This window comes from Naegleria fowleri, assembly GCF_008403515.1.
Source record: "Naegleria fowleri strain ATCC 30894 chromosome Unknown tig70, whole genome shotgun sequence".
NCBI classification, from domain to species: Eukaryota; Heterolobosea; class Eutetramitea; order Acrasida; family Naegleriidae; genus Naegleria; species Naegleria fowleri.
This window is the reverse complement of record NW_025408002.1, coordinates 93,522-110,524: the sequence shown is the minus strand read 5'-3', so window position 1 is coordinate 110,524 and position 17,003 is coordinate 93,522. Positions and strand designations below refer to the sequence as shown.

The following is a 17,003-nucleotide window of genomic DNA, read 5'->3' as shown; positions in this document are numbered from 1 at the left end:
GAGAAGAGGAGGATGCAATTTATTGGTCGATCGATGTGGGTGAACGTGAGATGATCTCAATAATGAGGATCATCATGGGAGGATGGTAAGGGAGATCAGAGCATAAATATTGAGGGCGACATTACCTCAGTAACATTTTAATACATATTCAATTCCAAACTTCAAAAAAATACAATGACGCAAAAGCCTCTGAGTGCAGATAGTAAGCCATTTGTTCCAAGTCAGAGAATACAAATGATGATACCATCATCATCATCATCGGCTAGTCTCATCAAACCTGTTCAAATTGGAGGAGCAACAGGTCCAATCAATCTTGAGAGTGTAAATGACGAGTCGGAACATCATTCTCACACACAATCATCATTCTCACAAAAAATTCAAAATAATAAGCATGATCATCATAACAAACATAACGGAAAGAGGGGAAAAAACAATAAATTCTTGGCGGAGCAACCAATACGAAACAGTGAATTCAAGGACTCGGATCCATCGAATATGAGCCATTCAAGTCATAAACAACCAAAACGAAAAGGACAAAAATCTGCAATACAAAATTCACAAATGATCATTCCATCAGTACGATCATCATCACAGCAGCAACTATCCAATGCAGGGCACGTACAATCCACAGACGAATTACCACCAACCAATGTTTCGGATCTTGTTCATGCTCATCAATACTCCCAAAATTTTCCTTCAGTGAGTGCATCCATCTCTTCGTCATCTTCCACAGCTACCTCTGTTCCATTTTCTTACAAGGACATTTTACAAAGCAAACCGAGTGGAATTTTAACAAATTCCGAAATTTTACCTCAAAAGAGTGTGGTCATTGCGTCACATTCCAATCACATGCAACCAACTAAAAAATCGCAACCTCATGATAGTAACAATAATTATGGTGATAATGGTAGTGCTAACAACAATACAATTGCACCAACGACACAAACAAAAGAGACCAACAAATCGGAGGTCAAAGCAAAAAGAAAACAATCATTTGAAAATGCAACCAATAATAACAAACCAACTGCCTTAAAACCATCAACAACAACAGACAATAATACCACTGCTGCTAACGTTCCCACAACGCCTCAAAAAAAACTCACCAAAAAACAAAGAAGACAATTACTGATCAATTCACTACTTCAAGAACGAAAAGAATTCACACTTGCAGATCATATAGGTGGTGACATTGATCAACTCTTAAAGAATACTAAGTCAACAACCTCTAGCTCTTCAACAATTCCCTCAGACAAAACGAAACTCCCAAAAGAATCTCCAAAAAAACAAGGCAAAAAAGATGAAACAACGGCATCAAACAAAAAATCCATCAGCAAAATGAATGCCCTCGAAAAAGCCTTATTCACCAAAGGGGACATGAAAGGAAGGAAACCCATTCGTTTAGAAATTTACTCAGATAAGGTCACTAATGAGGATGTCTATAAGGCCTTTATGCTCGCTGTCAATCAGCCCCAAACAGGACAAAGCGCTTCCAATTCTAAGGACACAGAAAATGCATCCACCTCAACAACACACGATGAAAAGAGAACTGAGGAAATGCTTGTCGCTGTAGCAACAAAAAAGAAAAAACCCAACAAGCTGAAAAAAATTATTCTCAAAGAGAAGGAAATTAGAAAATTGCAGAACCTATCTCCCACTGATTTTATCGATGTTAAGAAATATTTGAAAAAACAGAAACAAGCAGAAACAACTGAAGAAGAAACATCTGATGATAATGTTATTGTGATTGAAATTGAAAGAGACCATCATGACATTTCATCATCAACAATAGTTGATGAGCATTCAGAACATGTGAAATCATCAATGGAAGGCGAGAATGCTTCTTCTTCCACAATGGAACATGGAGATTCAAATAATCCTAATATGGAGGATACAAACGATTACCCGAATGAAGCAAGCGAAGAGTCAGACTCTGAAAGTGTCATTTCTGAAACTGAGTCAATGAACATTGTCTTGAAAGGAGCAACTGAAAGAAAAATTCGTGAATACGTGCCTTATCCTCTCGATCCAATCTATGAGAATTGTGTATTTCAAATGTTGGCCAAACTTCAATTTTATCAACACAGGCTGAAAAAAACAGACAAGAAGAAATTCAAAGCAAGAAGAAGATATGTTATTGGAATTCGTGAAGTTTTGAAAGGTTTAAAAATTAAGGAAATTCGAGCAGTCGTCATTGCTCCAAATATTGACAAGATTACAACTCCTGGTGGACTAGATTCTAAAATTGAGGAAATTATTCAAAAATGCAATGAAATGGAACTTCCTGTGTTCTTTGCACTCACCAAAAAGAAGCTAGGTATTGCCTTAAAAACCTCCACTAAAATTAGCGTTGTTGGGCTCTATAGCATGGATGGAGCATTTGACGAGTTCAAAAAGGCCAAAGCCATGATTGAAGAAAAATTGGAACAAAAAAAGGAAAGCTCCTCACAACCAATGACAACAACAACAACAACTAGTTCAGAGTAGTGAACAAAATGTTTTTGGAGGTTGATCATCTTCATGGATTTAACTTAATTGGGAGAATTTTCAAAACTGATGATTGTGAGGTTAAGGAGAAGTCACACAACGTTTAGATCGATGTCTTAAAACTACTAGAAACCTTGTTATTTGCACTCGTTTACTGGTTCATTACAAGATTTAAATAGTTATGAGATGCAAATCTATTTCTTGATTGGCATTCCATTGATAAAGTACTTTAAGGCAACGTGAGCAACGTTTTAAATTTGGTATTGACGAACGCTGTACGGCATATAATGAATACACATTTTCGGACTTGTACAATAGGGTATTTGATTTTGAATTTTTCAGACTTGTGTGTTGGTCAGAGATTCTTTTACCTGATTGTTGTGATCTTCCAGCGGCCAATGTTGACCATCACTACTTCGATATTCTTTGTTGTTGTCTATCTTAACCGACCCAAATGTCTTCAATATTTCACTCTCTTTAGAATTCAAATAATTGTTTGTTCGTGGTTTGTGGTCCAATGTTGAAACATCTCTAAAACAACACTCATAAATTGGAATATCTTTCCTTACTGTGAGTAGATTCTTGCAAAATCGACTGATGCAACTCAACAAAATACCAATTATCGGCAAAGAATTCATCATTTTGTGGCTCCTTCTGTTGTTGTGGTCTGGATTGACGACCACCCGTCGAGCCTCCATAATTTCTCAAATAAATATCTTTGGCTGATGCTGGCAATGGATTCAGTAAATTCTCTCCACCAGCCACACTCTTTGAATAATCATAGTTCGGAGTGGAAGGCATGACCACGAGAGAGGCATTACCATTAATTTTGCAAATCCCATTTTCTACGAGTAATCCGAGACTTGCTCTCATATCTCCACTGAGTTTTGCAAACTCGGAAACACCCATCATTGGAAGCGAGGAGGACGCAGCACTACTCGCTTGATTCTCTGAAGACATTTTTTTCAAACAATAAATTTGAATTATTCGATTAGTAACAATAAATACAATTCGCATGGTTGAACATAAAATCATGATGTAGTTTGTTCTGAGCTAATAGAATCATGCTTCCTTTAAAGCTTCCGATGATGGATTTGACCTGGCTCACGAAAAGATTTTTTTCATATCAAAAAGCTGCCCGCATATGGCCGAGTGGTTTTTCTGGAACTGTGGCAGCCAACTGGTCCAGCGTTCGAATCCCAGGGGTTGCTGCTGTTATCGTGAGCAGTTTAAACACCTTTACTTCCGGGGTGCCTGCTAGGAAGTCACTACGTATCTTACGTTCGGCTTGTAAATAATGTACATATAAACCATCGAACAACGTTTATCATCGAATAAACCCATCCCTGAATTTTTTTCATATCAAAAAAAAGAAAAATGAAAATTATTATTGTTTCTTTTGTGTTGTTGGTGATGATGATGGTTTCATCATTGCACGGATTTGATGCTTGTTTCGAGCCAAATCACATCTTGAGAGAAATGAATAAGAAAAACAATGCGGAACCTATCAAGATGACTTATCCATTGATGAAGGCTATTCCTTCATCCTATGATTGGAGAAATGTTAGTAAGTTTCGCTCATCATCAGTACCATCATCATGAGAAATTGAATACGTGTTTCATCCATGATCAAACCAACACCATCGTGATGAAATGATCATCAAAATTCCTTTCGTGATGATTTCTCGAACCATTTCATTGGCTAATAATATTGTTGCTGAAATATGAAAGGCGGAGTGAACTACCTTTCACCAATTAGAAATCAAAATCTCCCACAAGCATGCGGAAGCTGTTGGGCTGTTACCACTACCAGTGTGTTGGCAGACAGAATCAACATCCTTAGAAAGGCATCTTGGCCAATGGCCTACCTCTCTCCACAACATGTTTTGGCTTGTGGTAATAGTGGTACAGTAAGTGTTGTAACAATTCTGTATTTCGTCATCAAATGTGTCAACTGTGTCAATACACACGCTTCTCTTTATTATTCCATTATTATTATTAATAATAATATCATAATAATGATTATTGTTGCTGAACACATCATAATATTCCACATATCATACTAACATGTGTATATACACAATAACACATCATGATTATGTGCCGAATAATAGTGCAAAGGAGGAGATGTAAGTTATTTAAAACGTAGCGTTTTTCGGAATGGTTAATGGAGTCGTCCATTTGTGAAACTTTGAAAAATTTCAATACCACCATCACATATAGCACTATTCTGTGTATGTCTATGCCAACAAGTTTGGAATTCCAGATGAAACATGCAACAATTATAGAGCTATGGGTAAGTCCGTCATTGTCTCTCCCGAACCGAGTTTGTTGTTGTTATTGAGCTATTTTACCGATGACTGTGACATGAAATTTTAGATCAAACATGTACTGACATGAATGCTTGCTACACTTGCAGTACCTTTGGTGCCTCTAATTGTCATCCAATTCCAAACTTTAAACGTTACAAGGTGGGTCAATATGGTATCATTAAGGGATCCGACAACATGAAGAGCGAAATTTTTGCAAGAGGTCCAATTACTTGTGCCATGTAAGTGAATACTTGTTATTTAGAACTTGCTGTGTTTAACTTTTGGATGATTTGTGTATATATTATTTCGTAACGCTCAATAACTAATGACGTATGATGAAATCATTATCAAAAATTGCAGTCAAGTGACTCCAGAATTTGAAAGATACACTGGTGGTGTTTTCAATCAAGTGGTTGCCAATCCACAAGTGAACCACATTGTTGGTGTTGTTGGTTTTGGTGTTGACCCTCAAACACAACAAGAATACTTTATTTTGAGAAACTCGTAAGTTTTTTTTTGAATGATTTTGGTGACTGATGCAATTTATTGTTCTATGTGGTGTTATATTTTCTGAACGTCAGATGGGGAAGGTTCGTATTACGAAGTTGTTATGAAAATGTATTAATTATTTTGTTTAATTTGATCTATTTCAACCTGCTGCATGAATGTTTGCATCTTTGGAAAATATTATTGTAAAATTTATGAATAATAACAAATGCAGCACATGGGGTGAACAAGGATTTGCCAGAGTTACTATCACCTCTTTGGGTATCCAAAACGATTGTGTTTTTGGTGTTCCAATTAATGCTTAAATTGCCCAAGCTTTGAATTCCAAACATAGTCTCTCGCACAACCTATTTCATGATCGAGAAAAGTAAAGTGGAGCACAACATTGTTTTATCATATTGATAATCATCTCTCTATTTGAAAGTAATTCTTTAGTAATACATATCATTTTCGGTAATATCAATTTTGGAGAGATTGCTTGTGAGATATAACCACGTGTGACAGATCAAAGTCAATCATCTCTAGTCTGTCACAGCTCATGCTTGAGCCACAATATAATTGCAACACAACGACGAAAAGAAAAGAGAATCACAGAAACCGAGAGCGCTCTATAGTTCTCGAGAACACCTGCAATTATTCTTCTCTTCCTCTCTCACCTTATTGAAATTATTTGAAACGGATTGTTGTAGAGCTCTGTGTCACTCTCTCCAAAAATCAACATCCTTTCGTAAATCAACTCACTCATCGAGTGATTCATTCCATCGCTAGCAACCTCTGTCTAGATTCTTTTATTACAATCATCAACAAAGGTCCTGTCACTGCTTGTCATTGTATAAAATCCTTCCAGTCGCAACTTGTTCATAAAAGACAACACATCTACTCCGGTTTTTCGTGAAAAGGCAACCACTTGCGATTACAAAAAACAATTTGCTGCTTCTTGATACACTCATCACTGGAGCAGAATTTTCAAACAAAAAGCTACGACCCAATTCAAAGCAACATTTGTTGACATCATCATTCCGTCATTTCATTAATTCTCGCTGAGCTTCACATTGATACAAGCTCATGACCGCTCATTCTCAATCCTCTTCATTGCCATCATTATCATCATCGCATAGGCCAACAATCACCACCACAGCATCAACAACAACTTGTCGTCGGAGTGACTCCATTATTTCCTCCTCACAACAAGAACCACCACTTTCATATCCCTTCTACTTTTGTCAACTCTTTTCCACTCTTCCAACTCGTGGAATATCATGTTTGTCTACCGAGAATCTTTCATCATCAACAACAACAACAACCAAGAATCATGAATGGCAACCTTCAACGATTTATTTGAAAATTTCAGATCAAAGAAATTCTTCTGAAACCACAGCCCAAGAAAATGAAGACCATCTTTCATCGACCATTACCAACAAACAATTCCATTCGTCAACAACTCCTCCTCCACAAAAGATTCCCATTCGCATTCCTGTCAACAACAACCAACACTTGAACAAAATGGTTGATGCATCTCCACAACGTTTGAATCGTGCCTTTCCCATTCTCAATCCAAAAATCTCAACCTTACAAAATGCATTCCAACACGTTCCAAATCCCACTCCAGTGACTCTCAGTGCATCGTTGATTCAATCTTTGACATCTTTTGTTTCAAGTCCATCATTCCTTCTTCCTCGTCCTTTCCATCATGTGAAGAAGAGTTCCAATTTGAACTCAGACCAATCCATCACTTGTCCTACCTTTCAATTATCTCATCCATTACCTTGGAAAGGATCCAATGGTGGCTATTGTTGTGTCATTTGTAGCATGTTAGCAAAAAAGATCATGTTTTCTCCACCACAAGATTTTTCACAACTTTTGAAGAGAAAAAAAGGTCATTCCGAGAAGGGTGTGATTACAGAACGAGTATTGAAGAAAATTGTTGAAATGTATGGAGAACAGTTTTCAAATCTGTTGGGAGGAAGAATGTGTGATCGTCACGTGTCACAAATTTGTTGTGGACTCTCTGATTCCCATGAATTGAACAAGAATTCAGTTTCGACCATGCCGTCACTTGTCACAATGATTCCTTCGACGACGAGCTCTGGTGACAGGGTCGCATTGTTGAAAAAGAGGGAACATTTTCGAGCTGTCTCTACAACATCGGCCAAAATGCGAAAACTCTCAAACCCCTCTCAAGAACAATTCTCAACCAAGGTCATGCATGAAGAAGAAAAATTCTTCCTCTCAAACCTCAACTTTATCATTGGATGAAGAATCTTCAGAAGATGCTCATTCTTCCTCTTTTGAAGATTTTCATCTCGAAGAAAATGGAAACCTTTCAAATTCAACTCCAAAGAAAATTCGAGAAAGAACCAAATCTCAGCAACAACACTTGTTGGACAGCCCAAAAAGAATTTCCACACGAAGACAACAAAAACAAGAATTATTGTGTAATTACAAGCGACTCATTGAGGAAGAAAAATGTCACCACGACAATGACGACGAAGATGATGAATCAACATTAGGTTTCATGAAGGTCAATGAGGATGAAAAAACTGATGATGAAAACACTTTCACTCTCAAACCCTTAATGAACAACACTCCTACAACAACAACCATCACCACAAACACCACCACAAACACCACAGGCGACAAAAACGTCACAACAGAAAGTAGCATTACAACATCTCCAAGACCTCCTCGAAGATTTATTCGTCGACGAAGAAATGGCACTTCTACTACTACTGGCACCAGTGTTGTCTTACAACGAAGAGAAATACCTCTTCATGAAGATGCATTTTCCATTGTGGTGGTGACGGAATCTTCGGGTTCTTCTTCTGTGAATAGAAACAATGACAACAACAAGAATGGAAATTCTCATTCACTCTCGAACATGTTAAGTGGTGGTTCTACTGCAGATGATTCATCGAGTAGTAGTAATCATTCTTCAGATAATTTGAAACAAGAATCGGAAATGTCACAACAAGATCGAATGTATTTGGATTTCTTGGAATATGATGAAAGTTTGGATTGGAATAATTCTCAACAAGAATCTCAAAACGAAATTGTTCAAGCACATGCAAGGAATCATTTTCAACAAACAAAACAACCAATTTCATATTCACCAATTCATCGGTCCACCTCTTCAACAACATTTGAATCTTCGTTTTCAAAAACATTGATGGATGAATCGAAAGAAAATTCATTCAGTGTATTGGTGTCACTCATGGAAAAGTTAGTGAACCAAGAAGAAGAAACAGCGAATCAACAAGTAGTAGGAACAGAACAGAATACTTGTGAAGAGTCAAGACAAGGTTCCGTTTCGTTTAGCAATATTCATGAAACGAGTTTAGTTCGCGAGGAGGACGAAACTTTACAGCCACATCGACGAGTTAAAAGACGATTCTTCAAAAAGTAATAATAATGATCGAGGAAACAAACAATTTTATCTCATTTTCACAACATGGTTGTCACGTTGTCACAAATAAAAATACTTTTATGGAACATCGGTCCCAGTTGAATTCCAAAACAATTTTCTGAAACGTTGAGATCCATACAAATATAATCGCATCTTGTGAATTTCTTCAATGACGACGAGTCATTGTTGCCATGTCCAAATAAACATCATGATAACAACAGTGTATTCTTGCTTGATATAACTCATCACTGTACTCCAAAACAAAACCATTGCAGTTGAGAGCTTCCATCACAAATTCTGGATTTTTTGTAACTCTTTGCTTACGTAATGTAATGCAAATCCATTGATCTTCACTGCTTCTAACATGAGTTCCTCCTTGTCCGATATAATACGAGGGACATATGAAAGTTTGTTGAGTTTGATTACTTGCAACACAAATTCTTTGTCATTTGTCATTTCTTCTGATACATCATAGTGTTCTTATATCCACACTTTGCGACTCGTAATAAGAATTGTTTGTCACTCAAAAGTTCTCGAGAAACATATTTCAGAGAACCACCATGTTTGATGGCTTCCAATACAATTTCTTTGTCACCTTTCATCATTTCACCTGCATACCCGAGAGCAGAACCATTTTGTCTGACAGCTTCCAATACCACTTCTCTGTCGTTTCTCAATTCCTCAGATGCATATTTAAGACCACAACCATATTTGCTAACAGCTGTTAATACTACCTCTTTGTCATTCTTCAACCCTTTTGATGCTAAACAAAGACCATAACCATTTTTTCTAACAGCTGTTAATACCACCTCTTTGTCACTCTTCAACTGATCAGATGCATAGTTTAGACAAAATCCTTCTTGTATGACAGTATGTCTGACAGTATGTAATACAAGTTCTTTGTCGTTCCTTAATTCAGCAGACACATGTTCCAAAGTATCACGGACATTCTGTTGAATAGCCAATTACGCAATTTCTCGATCATTTTACAAACTAACAGATGCAAATCGAAGGAACCATTTGGTAACTGCATTTGAAACAATGTCTCGATCATTCTTGAGTTCAGAACTTGCAAATTCAAGTAACTTGCCATTTTCTTGAACAAGTTTCATCATGACTTCTTTTTGTGAGTAATCAAAAGAATTTAAATGAGAAAATTCTGGAAATATTTCTTTGATCATTCTCAACATGAATTCACAATCCAAGAGTATTACTTTTGGAACGAACTCAAGTGCCTTCTTATCTTTTTTGATTGCTTCCAATATAATTTCCTTGTTTGATATCATGAAACTATCTCCAATATATTGAAGAGCTTCTCTATTTTGCTTGACAGCAGTTAAAACAATGTCTCTATCTTGACTGAAATTACAAGGAACATGTATCAAATTCAATCCATTTTGTTGGACCATTTCCAAAGACAAGAACTCCTTTTTGTCTCGAGCATATGAAGATGAAATTCTGAAAAAGCTTGGACTTTGTTTCACAGCTATCAATTGAAATTCTTTATCCTGTAGAAGGTCGTAACTTGCGAATTGAAGTTCCTCTCCCTTATGTTGAACCACTTTTAACACAAACTCTCGATCTTGTTTTAATTGTGTGGATGCAAATTGCAATCCATAATCGTACTTTTTGATGTGATTCAAAATAAATTCCTTGTCATTCATAAACTCCACAGGAAAGAAATCCGAATATTTCAATTCACGATTCAAGAGCCATTTCTTTTTTCCTTCTTGTTGCAATGAGAATTTCTTTTTCAATGATGATTCTAATCTCCGAAGATCATTGAGTTCATAATTTCCATCAAAAGAATAAAAAGAATTTGAAAAATCAAGAAGGATCAATTTTACATGTTCACTGTTGATGAGTAAATCATCCATAGTGATTTCTATGTTGTGTTAAGAGAGAAGATATGAAAGATAGTGGTTGCAATCACGTCAATGACGAAAAGGTGAGTCAAATTTTTTTTGATGTGTGACATTTGATAGTAAGGGAATTGGCGGGCTTTTATTTGACATGTTTCGAAAAAGAACAAGTTTTGAATAAGCACTGCCTGACAAACGACTTCAGGAAGTACTCTCAAAGAACTTCAAAACAGTTCTGTTTCAATTTTCACATGGAATTCAAGATTCTCACACACAAAACAACATCGAGATGCAAAAAAAAATGTCCAAACGAGATCATAGTCACGTTGATACAACAACACTCTTCCATCATTGTAACACAGAAACCAAGTTGTTGGATCATTCATTCAATCAAGTAGACGTCGATGATGATAAAAACAAGAAACAAAAATTAATTCCATCACAAAACAGAAAGGATCATGTAAAATTGATCCTTCTTGATTTTTCAAATTCTTTTTATTCTTTTGATGGAAATTATGAACTCAATGATCTTCGGAGATTAGAATCATCATTGAAAAAGAAATTCTCATTGCAACAAGAAGGAAAAAAGAAATGGCTCTTGAATCGTGAATTGAAATATGTAAAATTCTTTCCTGTGGAGTTTATGAATGACAAGGAATTTATTTTGAATCACATCAAAAAGTACGATTATGGATTGCAATTTGCATCCACACAATTAAAACAAGATCGAGAGTTTGTGTTAAAAGTGGTTCAACAAAGAGGAAGTGAATTTCAATTTGCAAGTTATAGTCTACGAAATGATAAAGAAGTGATATTGGTAGCTGTAAAACAATTTCCAGATGCATGGAGAAAAATTCCAAGTTTTCCAGGAACACTTCGAGAGGACAAACAGTTTACTCTGGAAATGCTCCAACAGAATGGATCGGTTTTGTTATTCCTACCGAATCATCTTAAAAGTGACAGAGAATTTGTTTTAACTGCTGTCAAGCAAAATGGTGAAGCGCTGAATCACGTTCACTATGATTTGACTATGGACAAGACAATTGTGTTGGAAGCAATCAAACAAAATAGGAACTCATTTAAATTCATTCCAAAAGATTTACTGTTAGATATGGAATTCATGTTGACAGTTCTCAAAACAATTTTTCCAGAATTTTCTCATTTAGAATCATTTGATTATTCACAAAAAGAAGTCATGATGAAACTTGTACAAGTAGATGGACGTTTTCTTTCATTGGCAAGTGATAAACTCGGGAATGATCGAGAAATTGTTTTGAATGCCGTTAGGAATGATGGTTTCTCGCTTGGCTTTGCATCTGATAATTTGAGGAATGATCGAGAAATTGCATTGATGGCTGTTCAACAGAATGGACATGCATTGGCATATGTTTCTGATGAATTGAAGAGAGACAAAGAACTTGTGTTAAATGCTGTCAATCAACATGGATTTTGTCTTCAATATGCATCTGATGAATTGAAGAATGACAAAGAGGTGGTATTAACTGCAGTCAGACAAAATGGTGATGCACTTCGATTTGCATCGGATGGAATGACAAGCGACAGAGATGTTGTATTGACAGCTGTCAGACAGAATGGCTTTGCTCTCGATTATGCAAGTGAAATGATGAAGCACGACCAAGAAATTATTTTAGAGGCTATCAAACAAACACCTGAGGCATTTGACTATGCATCTCAAGATCTTTTAAATGACAAACAATTCTTTATAGAAGCTCTTAAATGTGGAGATTGTAATTATTTTATGGAACTTGTGCCAAAAGAAATTGTTCACGACAAGGAATTTCTTTTGAAGGCAATCAAAGTCAATAGTCTTACCATTGTATCACTTCTAGATAATCATATTATGTCTGACAAGGAAATGATGTTGGAAGCGGTGAAGAATAATGGACTCGCATTGAGGAAAGCACGTAAAGAATTGCTGAAAGATCCGGAAATTGTGATGGAAGCTCTTAAATGCAATGGATACGTATTGGAGTACAGTGATGAATTATATCAAGCAAGAATGTACAATTGTTATCATGATGCTTATTTGGGAAACTAGACTGAACATGGTTACAAATTGGTCAATGATTCTGATTGAAAGTTGACTCTATATTTGTATTGTATCTACGATATAGATCTTTATTCGAATAGGTTGGGTAATTTGTGTTGGATTGCGTGAAATGCAAGAACTTTTTGATGACCTTTTCATTGCTAGGCTACGAAGTGACAATAATGAAAGTGATGTCACTCTCATAGAACTTCACAAGAGTTATTCTTCATCATAACCTGTAGCATGAACATAATTTGCAAAAGTTCTGGTCATCTTATTCTTTTCCAACGTGTCACTCTTATTAAAGTCGGAATTCTTTGAGAGATAGTACTTCTTTTCTAGTGAACTTAATTTGGTGGATGGTTGTTCCACTCCTAGATTTAAATGATCCACATCAAAGATGTGTTGTAGATTAGTGTTGTACTTGAAATGTTCCAAAAGACCTCCTTCGAGCAGTTTCTTGAAATTTGCCAATTCAATCAGCTTATCCCAACTCTCAAAAACGAGAGTATTTCCTGAAACATTCAGCTTATCGGATGGAATCTCGCCATCTTCTACAGTTGTCACAAAACTTCTAAAATTCATTCGTTGCATGGCCTTTTCTTTCTTGGAGACTGCCTTACCAGAGAGGGATGCTGCCTTATTCATTGCTTCCACCAGAGATTCATAATCGCTTTTAGAGATGGAACTATCATAGTCTTCGTTGGTATTGATGGCACCAAATAATAGTGCAACGGCTTGACCAGCTGAAATTTTAAGTGATGGTGAGGTCGAGTCAGAGACAATAATCTTTTGAAGACTTTTCAAAGAGTCTGGAACCAACATGCTCACCTTGTACTTGTTTGGAACCAAGGTGGCAAGGAAAGCCCATGATTCAATGGCAGCGGATACCACCGAATCATCCTTATCATTCCAAAATTGCTTGAAATATTGCAACCTGTTATTCTCCTTTTCTAAAATCAGATCTTCTGGTGACGAGTCCATGAATTCCAAAATACCGAGTGAAAACAATGCTTCACTTCTAACCTCTTGGCTCTTTTTTGAAGCTGCATCAGCATTTCTTATTAACATCTCTTTCATTCTTTGTGAATTTTCTTCAGAGAGCATGGCTTGTTGTCCAAACATGGCATCATTCAATGATTTTGAAGAGAATAAATGTCTACGATCGTTCTCATTCACACATCCTCCAACTGTGACAGAAATCAACGCAAATACCTTAAAAGCAGCCACACACTCTTCTGACGATCCCTTTGCACAGCATTGAATGGCACCATTCACAGCCGATTCTAATTTTCCACCCAATAAATCTGCCACGTAGCGCATCTTCATAATTTTGATCATCGTATTCAAGCCTTCCAATCGGCGTGCACTTGCCTTCTCGGTAAGCCATTCAATTGCATCTGAGAATTTGCTGGATAATTCTTCCATGGAAGCTAATCGAGTCGAGTCGGAGGTTGTACTCACATCACTAACTCCATCATCATCGGAAGAAGAACCATCCAAGTTGGATTTTAATCGTTCATCTTTGAGTTCTTTTCTTGTCTTTTTCGGCATTGTATTTAATTTAATGTATATCTCTTGTGTTTAAATATGTATTCAATAATGATGATGATGATAGTTCTCGCCAAGAGTTATCTTTGGTATTAATAATAGAGAAAAATAAAACGTTAATCAAAGAAGAATTAGTCTTATTCGGAATGAGAGCAAACTCCAAAGTGGTAGTAGTGAGAATGTATTGTTGTTGTTGAATGTGGTGTTAATGGTATTGTTCGTCGTTGAGGATTGGAACAATTTTCTGACTAATTTTTTTAGTCTCCACTAAAATGAAAGACTTTTTCTTTGAATCAATAAAAAAGGCGATGATAAAGTTCAATCCTTGAATGTAGGACCCGGATTTGGTTGAAGCTAATAAATGGAGAAGCACTTGAGTATGTTGGAGATGATTTGAATTCAGACAAAGAAATTGTATTGGAAGCAATCAAACAAAATAGGAAAGCACTTGAATTCATACCAAGAAAATTATTGTTAGATTGTGAATTCATGTTAACAATTGTCAAAGTAATATTTCCAGAATTTTCTCTTCAAGACTATTTTGATTATTCACAAAAAGACATCATGATGAAACTTGTTCAAGAAATTAGCAAGATATTTGAATTTGCAAGCGATGAACTCAAGAATGACAGAGATGTTGTTTTAAAAGCAGCCAAACAAAATGCTTACTCATTTCTTTTTGCTTCTGATAATTTGAAGAACGACAAAGAATTTGCATTGACGGCCGTTCAACATAATGGTTTATCATTGCATCGGAATCGATGAAATGAAGAGAGAGAAAGAAATTGTGTTAAATGCTGTCAGACAATATGGTTATGTTCTTCAATTTGCATCCGATGAATTGAAGAATGACGAAGATGTGGTATTAACAGCAGTAAGACAAGATGGTGGAGCTCTTGATTCTGCATCAGAAGAGTTGAAGAATGATAAAGAGGTGGTTTTGACAGCGGTACGAAAAGTTGGTAATGCTCTTCGATATTCGTCTAATGAATTGAGAAACGATAGAGAAGTGGTATTGGAAGCTGTCAGACAAGACGGTCATGCTCTCCAGTATGCAGGTGACATGATGAAAGGCGACCAAGAAGTTGTATTGGAAGCGATCAAACATGGCGGCCATTTGAAATATGCTTCTAGGGATCTATTACATGACAAACAATTCTTATTGCAAGTTGTTGAATATGATGTCAATCTTAATCATTTGCCAGAAGAAATTTCAAATGACAAAGAATTTTTATTACAAGTAATCAAACTCATGTTAGAAGCAGTGAAGAACAATGGGTTTGCCTTATATTACGCAAGCAAAGAATTGCAGAAAGATCGAGAACTTGTGATGGAAGCTCTCAAATGCAATGGATATGTCTTTGAGTACAGTGATGAATTATATCAAGCAAGAATGCACTATTGTTATCATGATGTTTATTTGGGAAATGCTGTTGAACATCATTAAGGCAAAGCCACATGACGTGATTGTATTGGAATAAATAGTACAAACATTCAAGGGGAGGAGCCTACCTTTTGAATAATATATAAAAAATAATTGTTAACTGTGATTCAGTTCGTGTGTTATCATCCTTAGTTTGATATTTATACAGACTTTAAAATTTCTTCCCATTCTTTCACCAATTTGCCCTTATTCAATAATTGACTTGAAATAATGGGTTCTTTCAATACACGAAATTCAAAACTTGTGGGATTTGGATTCTCAAAGATCGTTTCTCTGTCAGATTCCCAATCAAACAATCCAACGCCAGTGGTAGTGAGATAGGGATTAATTTCAAGTATTTTCACACTCTTTCCATCTTGGGAAACAGAAAAGTCCATGATATAATTTTCCATTTCTGGTAATTCTTTAGACAAGATGGGTTTTGCAACATGTTCAAAAAAATTTCGACATGCCTCTTCAATTCTCGATTTTCCCTTCACCACTGGTTCCAAATAACATTGTGTGAAATATTGAGAAAGTGCTTTCAATTCATTATGAAAAACAATTCCTCGAAATTCTGAAGATAGACGCATATCGACATCCCACGGACGAACAATGATCCCCAATGAAAAATCTTATTCAAAGGTTAAATCAAGTGCGAGATCATATTCAATTATTGAACTCTGAGTCAATAATTGAAGAGCTTCATTTGCATCAAAAACTCTCATGCATTGTAAAGATGCAAAATATAAGGCACACAAATGTTCATTCATTTTGAATTCGTGGTGGTGTTGATGGTGACTATTATGGAGATCTTCCTCCTCATGGTTCTGTGGATTTTCCTTGTCGTTATCATCTGTACATTGTGATGAGTAGTCGCTGAATGTTTGGTGTTTAGATGTGTCATTCATCATCATCTCTGAATAGAGTTTCATGGTCCTTTCATGCGTTGGAGTAATATCTTTAGCAGAACGAGAAGTCAATTTCACAATGAATCCATTGGAGAGTTGATGATCTTGTTTCATTCGTTGCATGATTTGATCAATCTTTTGTGTCAATTGTGAAATTGAGTGCAAATCCTCATTACGGAGAGTGAATTGTTTTCGAGAGTGTTTTTTACAGAGATGGAGGAGTGCTTTTACCTCCGAGATTTGCAATGGAAGAGTTTCGGTCGGAATGGTGTACTTTCCAGACTCGAAATATTTGATGAATTTGTCCATATTGACGCCAAAATATGTTTCTTTGATCTTTTTAGCTTCTTCATAGGATTCATTGAATTCTAATCGATCTTGCTCGATTTCAATGACCATTGTGATGACAAGGTGGGGTGTGCACAAAAGTGTTTTCTTTTTTTTGGTTCAAATTTTGAACTTCAAAAGGAAATGCGCCAACTTCAGCCATCAAATGAACT

The 17,003-nt window shown here is 36.2% G+C and overlaps 10 protein-coding genes across 10 annotated transcripts; 5 read left to right on the top strand and 5 right to left on the bottom strand.

The window, feature by feature from the left end:
• Nucleotides 1–174: 174 nt before the first annotated feature.
• FDP41_009527 (uncharacterized protein) lies at nt 175–2,484 on the top strand (the record flags this gene model as incomplete). The annotated part of the gene is made up of 1 exon (XM_044713495.1): nt 175–2,484. One exon carries the CDS (start codon nt 175–177, stop codon nt 2,482–2,484), a length of 2,310 nt encoding a protein of 769 aa, XP_044556934.1.
• A 543-nt stretch (nt 2,485–3,027) lies between these two features.
• Nucleotides 3,028–3,444, bottom strand: FDP41_009526 (uncharacterized protein; the record flags this gene model as incomplete). The annotated part of the gene is made up of 1 exon (XM_044713494.1): nt 3,028–3,444. One exon carries the CDS (start codon nt 3,442–3,444, stop codon nt 3,028–3,030), a length of 417 nt encoding a protein of 138 aa, XP_044556933.1.
• A 459-nt stretch (nt 3,445–3,903) lies between these two features.
• Nucleotides 3,904–5,608, top strand: FDP41_009525 (uncharacterized protein; the record flags this gene model as incomplete). Its single annotated transcript, XM_044713493.1, has 8 exons — nt 3,904–4,051; nt 4,216–4,394; nt 4,599–4,613; nt 4,708–4,780; nt 4,864–5,035; nt 5,157–5,300; nt 5,378–5,386; nt 5,518–5,608. 8 exons carry the CDS (start codon nt 3,904–3,906, stop codon nt 5,606–5,608), a joined length of 831 nt encoding a protein of 276 aa, XP_044556932.1.
• Nucleotides 5,609–6,368: 760 nt separating this feature from the next.
• Nucleotides 6,369–8,706, top strand: FDP41_009524 (uncharacterized protein; the record flags this gene model as incomplete). The annotated part of the gene is made up of 2 exons (XM_044713492.1): nt 6,369–7,400; nt 7,486–8,706. The coding sequence occupies 2 exons, from the start codon at nt 6,369–6,371 to the stop codon at nt 8,704–8,706; spliced, it is 2,253 nt and encodes a 750-aa protein (XP_044556931.1).
• Nucleotides 8,707–9,158: 452 nt separating this feature from the next.
• FDP41_009523 (uncharacterized protein) lies at nt 9,159–10,583 on the bottom strand (the record flags this gene model as incomplete). The annotated part of the gene is made up of 2 exons (XM_044713491.1): nt 9,159–9,656; nt 9,705–10,583. The coding sequence occupies 2 exons, from the start codon at nt 10,581–10,583 to the stop codon at nt 9,159–9,161; spliced, it is 1,377 nt and encodes a 458-aa protein (XP_044556930.1).
• A 286-nt stretch (nt 10,584–10,869) lies between these two features.
• On the top strand, nt 10,870–12,627 carry FDP41_009522 (uncharacterized protein; the record flags this gene model as incomplete). Its single annotated transcript, XM_044713490.1, has 1 exon — nt 10,870–12,627. The coding sequence occupies one exon, from the start codon at nt 10,870–10,872 to the stop codon at nt 12,625–12,627; it is 1,758 nt and encodes a 585-aa protein (XP_044556929.1).
• A 210-nt stretch (nt 12,628–12,837) lies between these two features.
• FDP41_009521 (uncharacterized protein) lies at nt 12,838–14,172 on the bottom strand (the record flags this gene model as incomplete). Its single annotated transcript, XM_044713489.1, has 1 exon — nt 12,838–14,172. The coding sequence occupies one exon, from the start codon at nt 14,170–14,172 to the stop codon at nt 12,838–12,840; it is 1,335 nt and encodes a 444-aa protein (XP_044556928.1).
• Nucleotides 14,173–14,905: 733 nt separating this feature from the next.
• FDP41_009520 (uncharacterized protein) lies at nt 14,906–15,616 on the top strand (the record flags this gene model as incomplete). The annotated part of the gene is made up of 1 exon (XM_044713488.1): nt 14,906–15,616. One exon carries the CDS (start codon nt 14,906–14,908, stop codon nt 15,614–15,616), a length of 711 nt encoding a protein of 236 aa, XP_044556927.1.
• A 137-nt stretch (nt 15,617–15,753) lies between these two features.
• On the bottom strand, nt 15,754–16,185 carry FDP41_009519 (uncharacterized protein; the record flags this gene model as incomplete). The annotated part of the gene is made up of 1 exon (XM_044713486.1): nt 15,754–16,185. One exon carries the CDS (start codon nt 16,183–16,185, stop codon nt 15,754–15,756), a length of 432 nt encoding a protein of 143 aa, XP_044556926.1.
• Nucleotides 16,186–16,227: 42 nt separating this feature from the next.
• On the bottom strand, nt 16,228–16,902 carry FDP41_009518 (uncharacterized protein; the record flags this gene model as incomplete). Its single annotated transcript, XM_044713485.1, has 1 exon — nt 16,228–16,902. The coding sequence occupies one exon, from the start codon at nt 16,900–16,902 to the stop codon at nt 16,228–16,230; it is 675 nt and encodes a 224-aa protein (XP_044556925.1).
• Between the last annotated feature and the right edge of the window lie 101 nt (nt 16,903–17,003).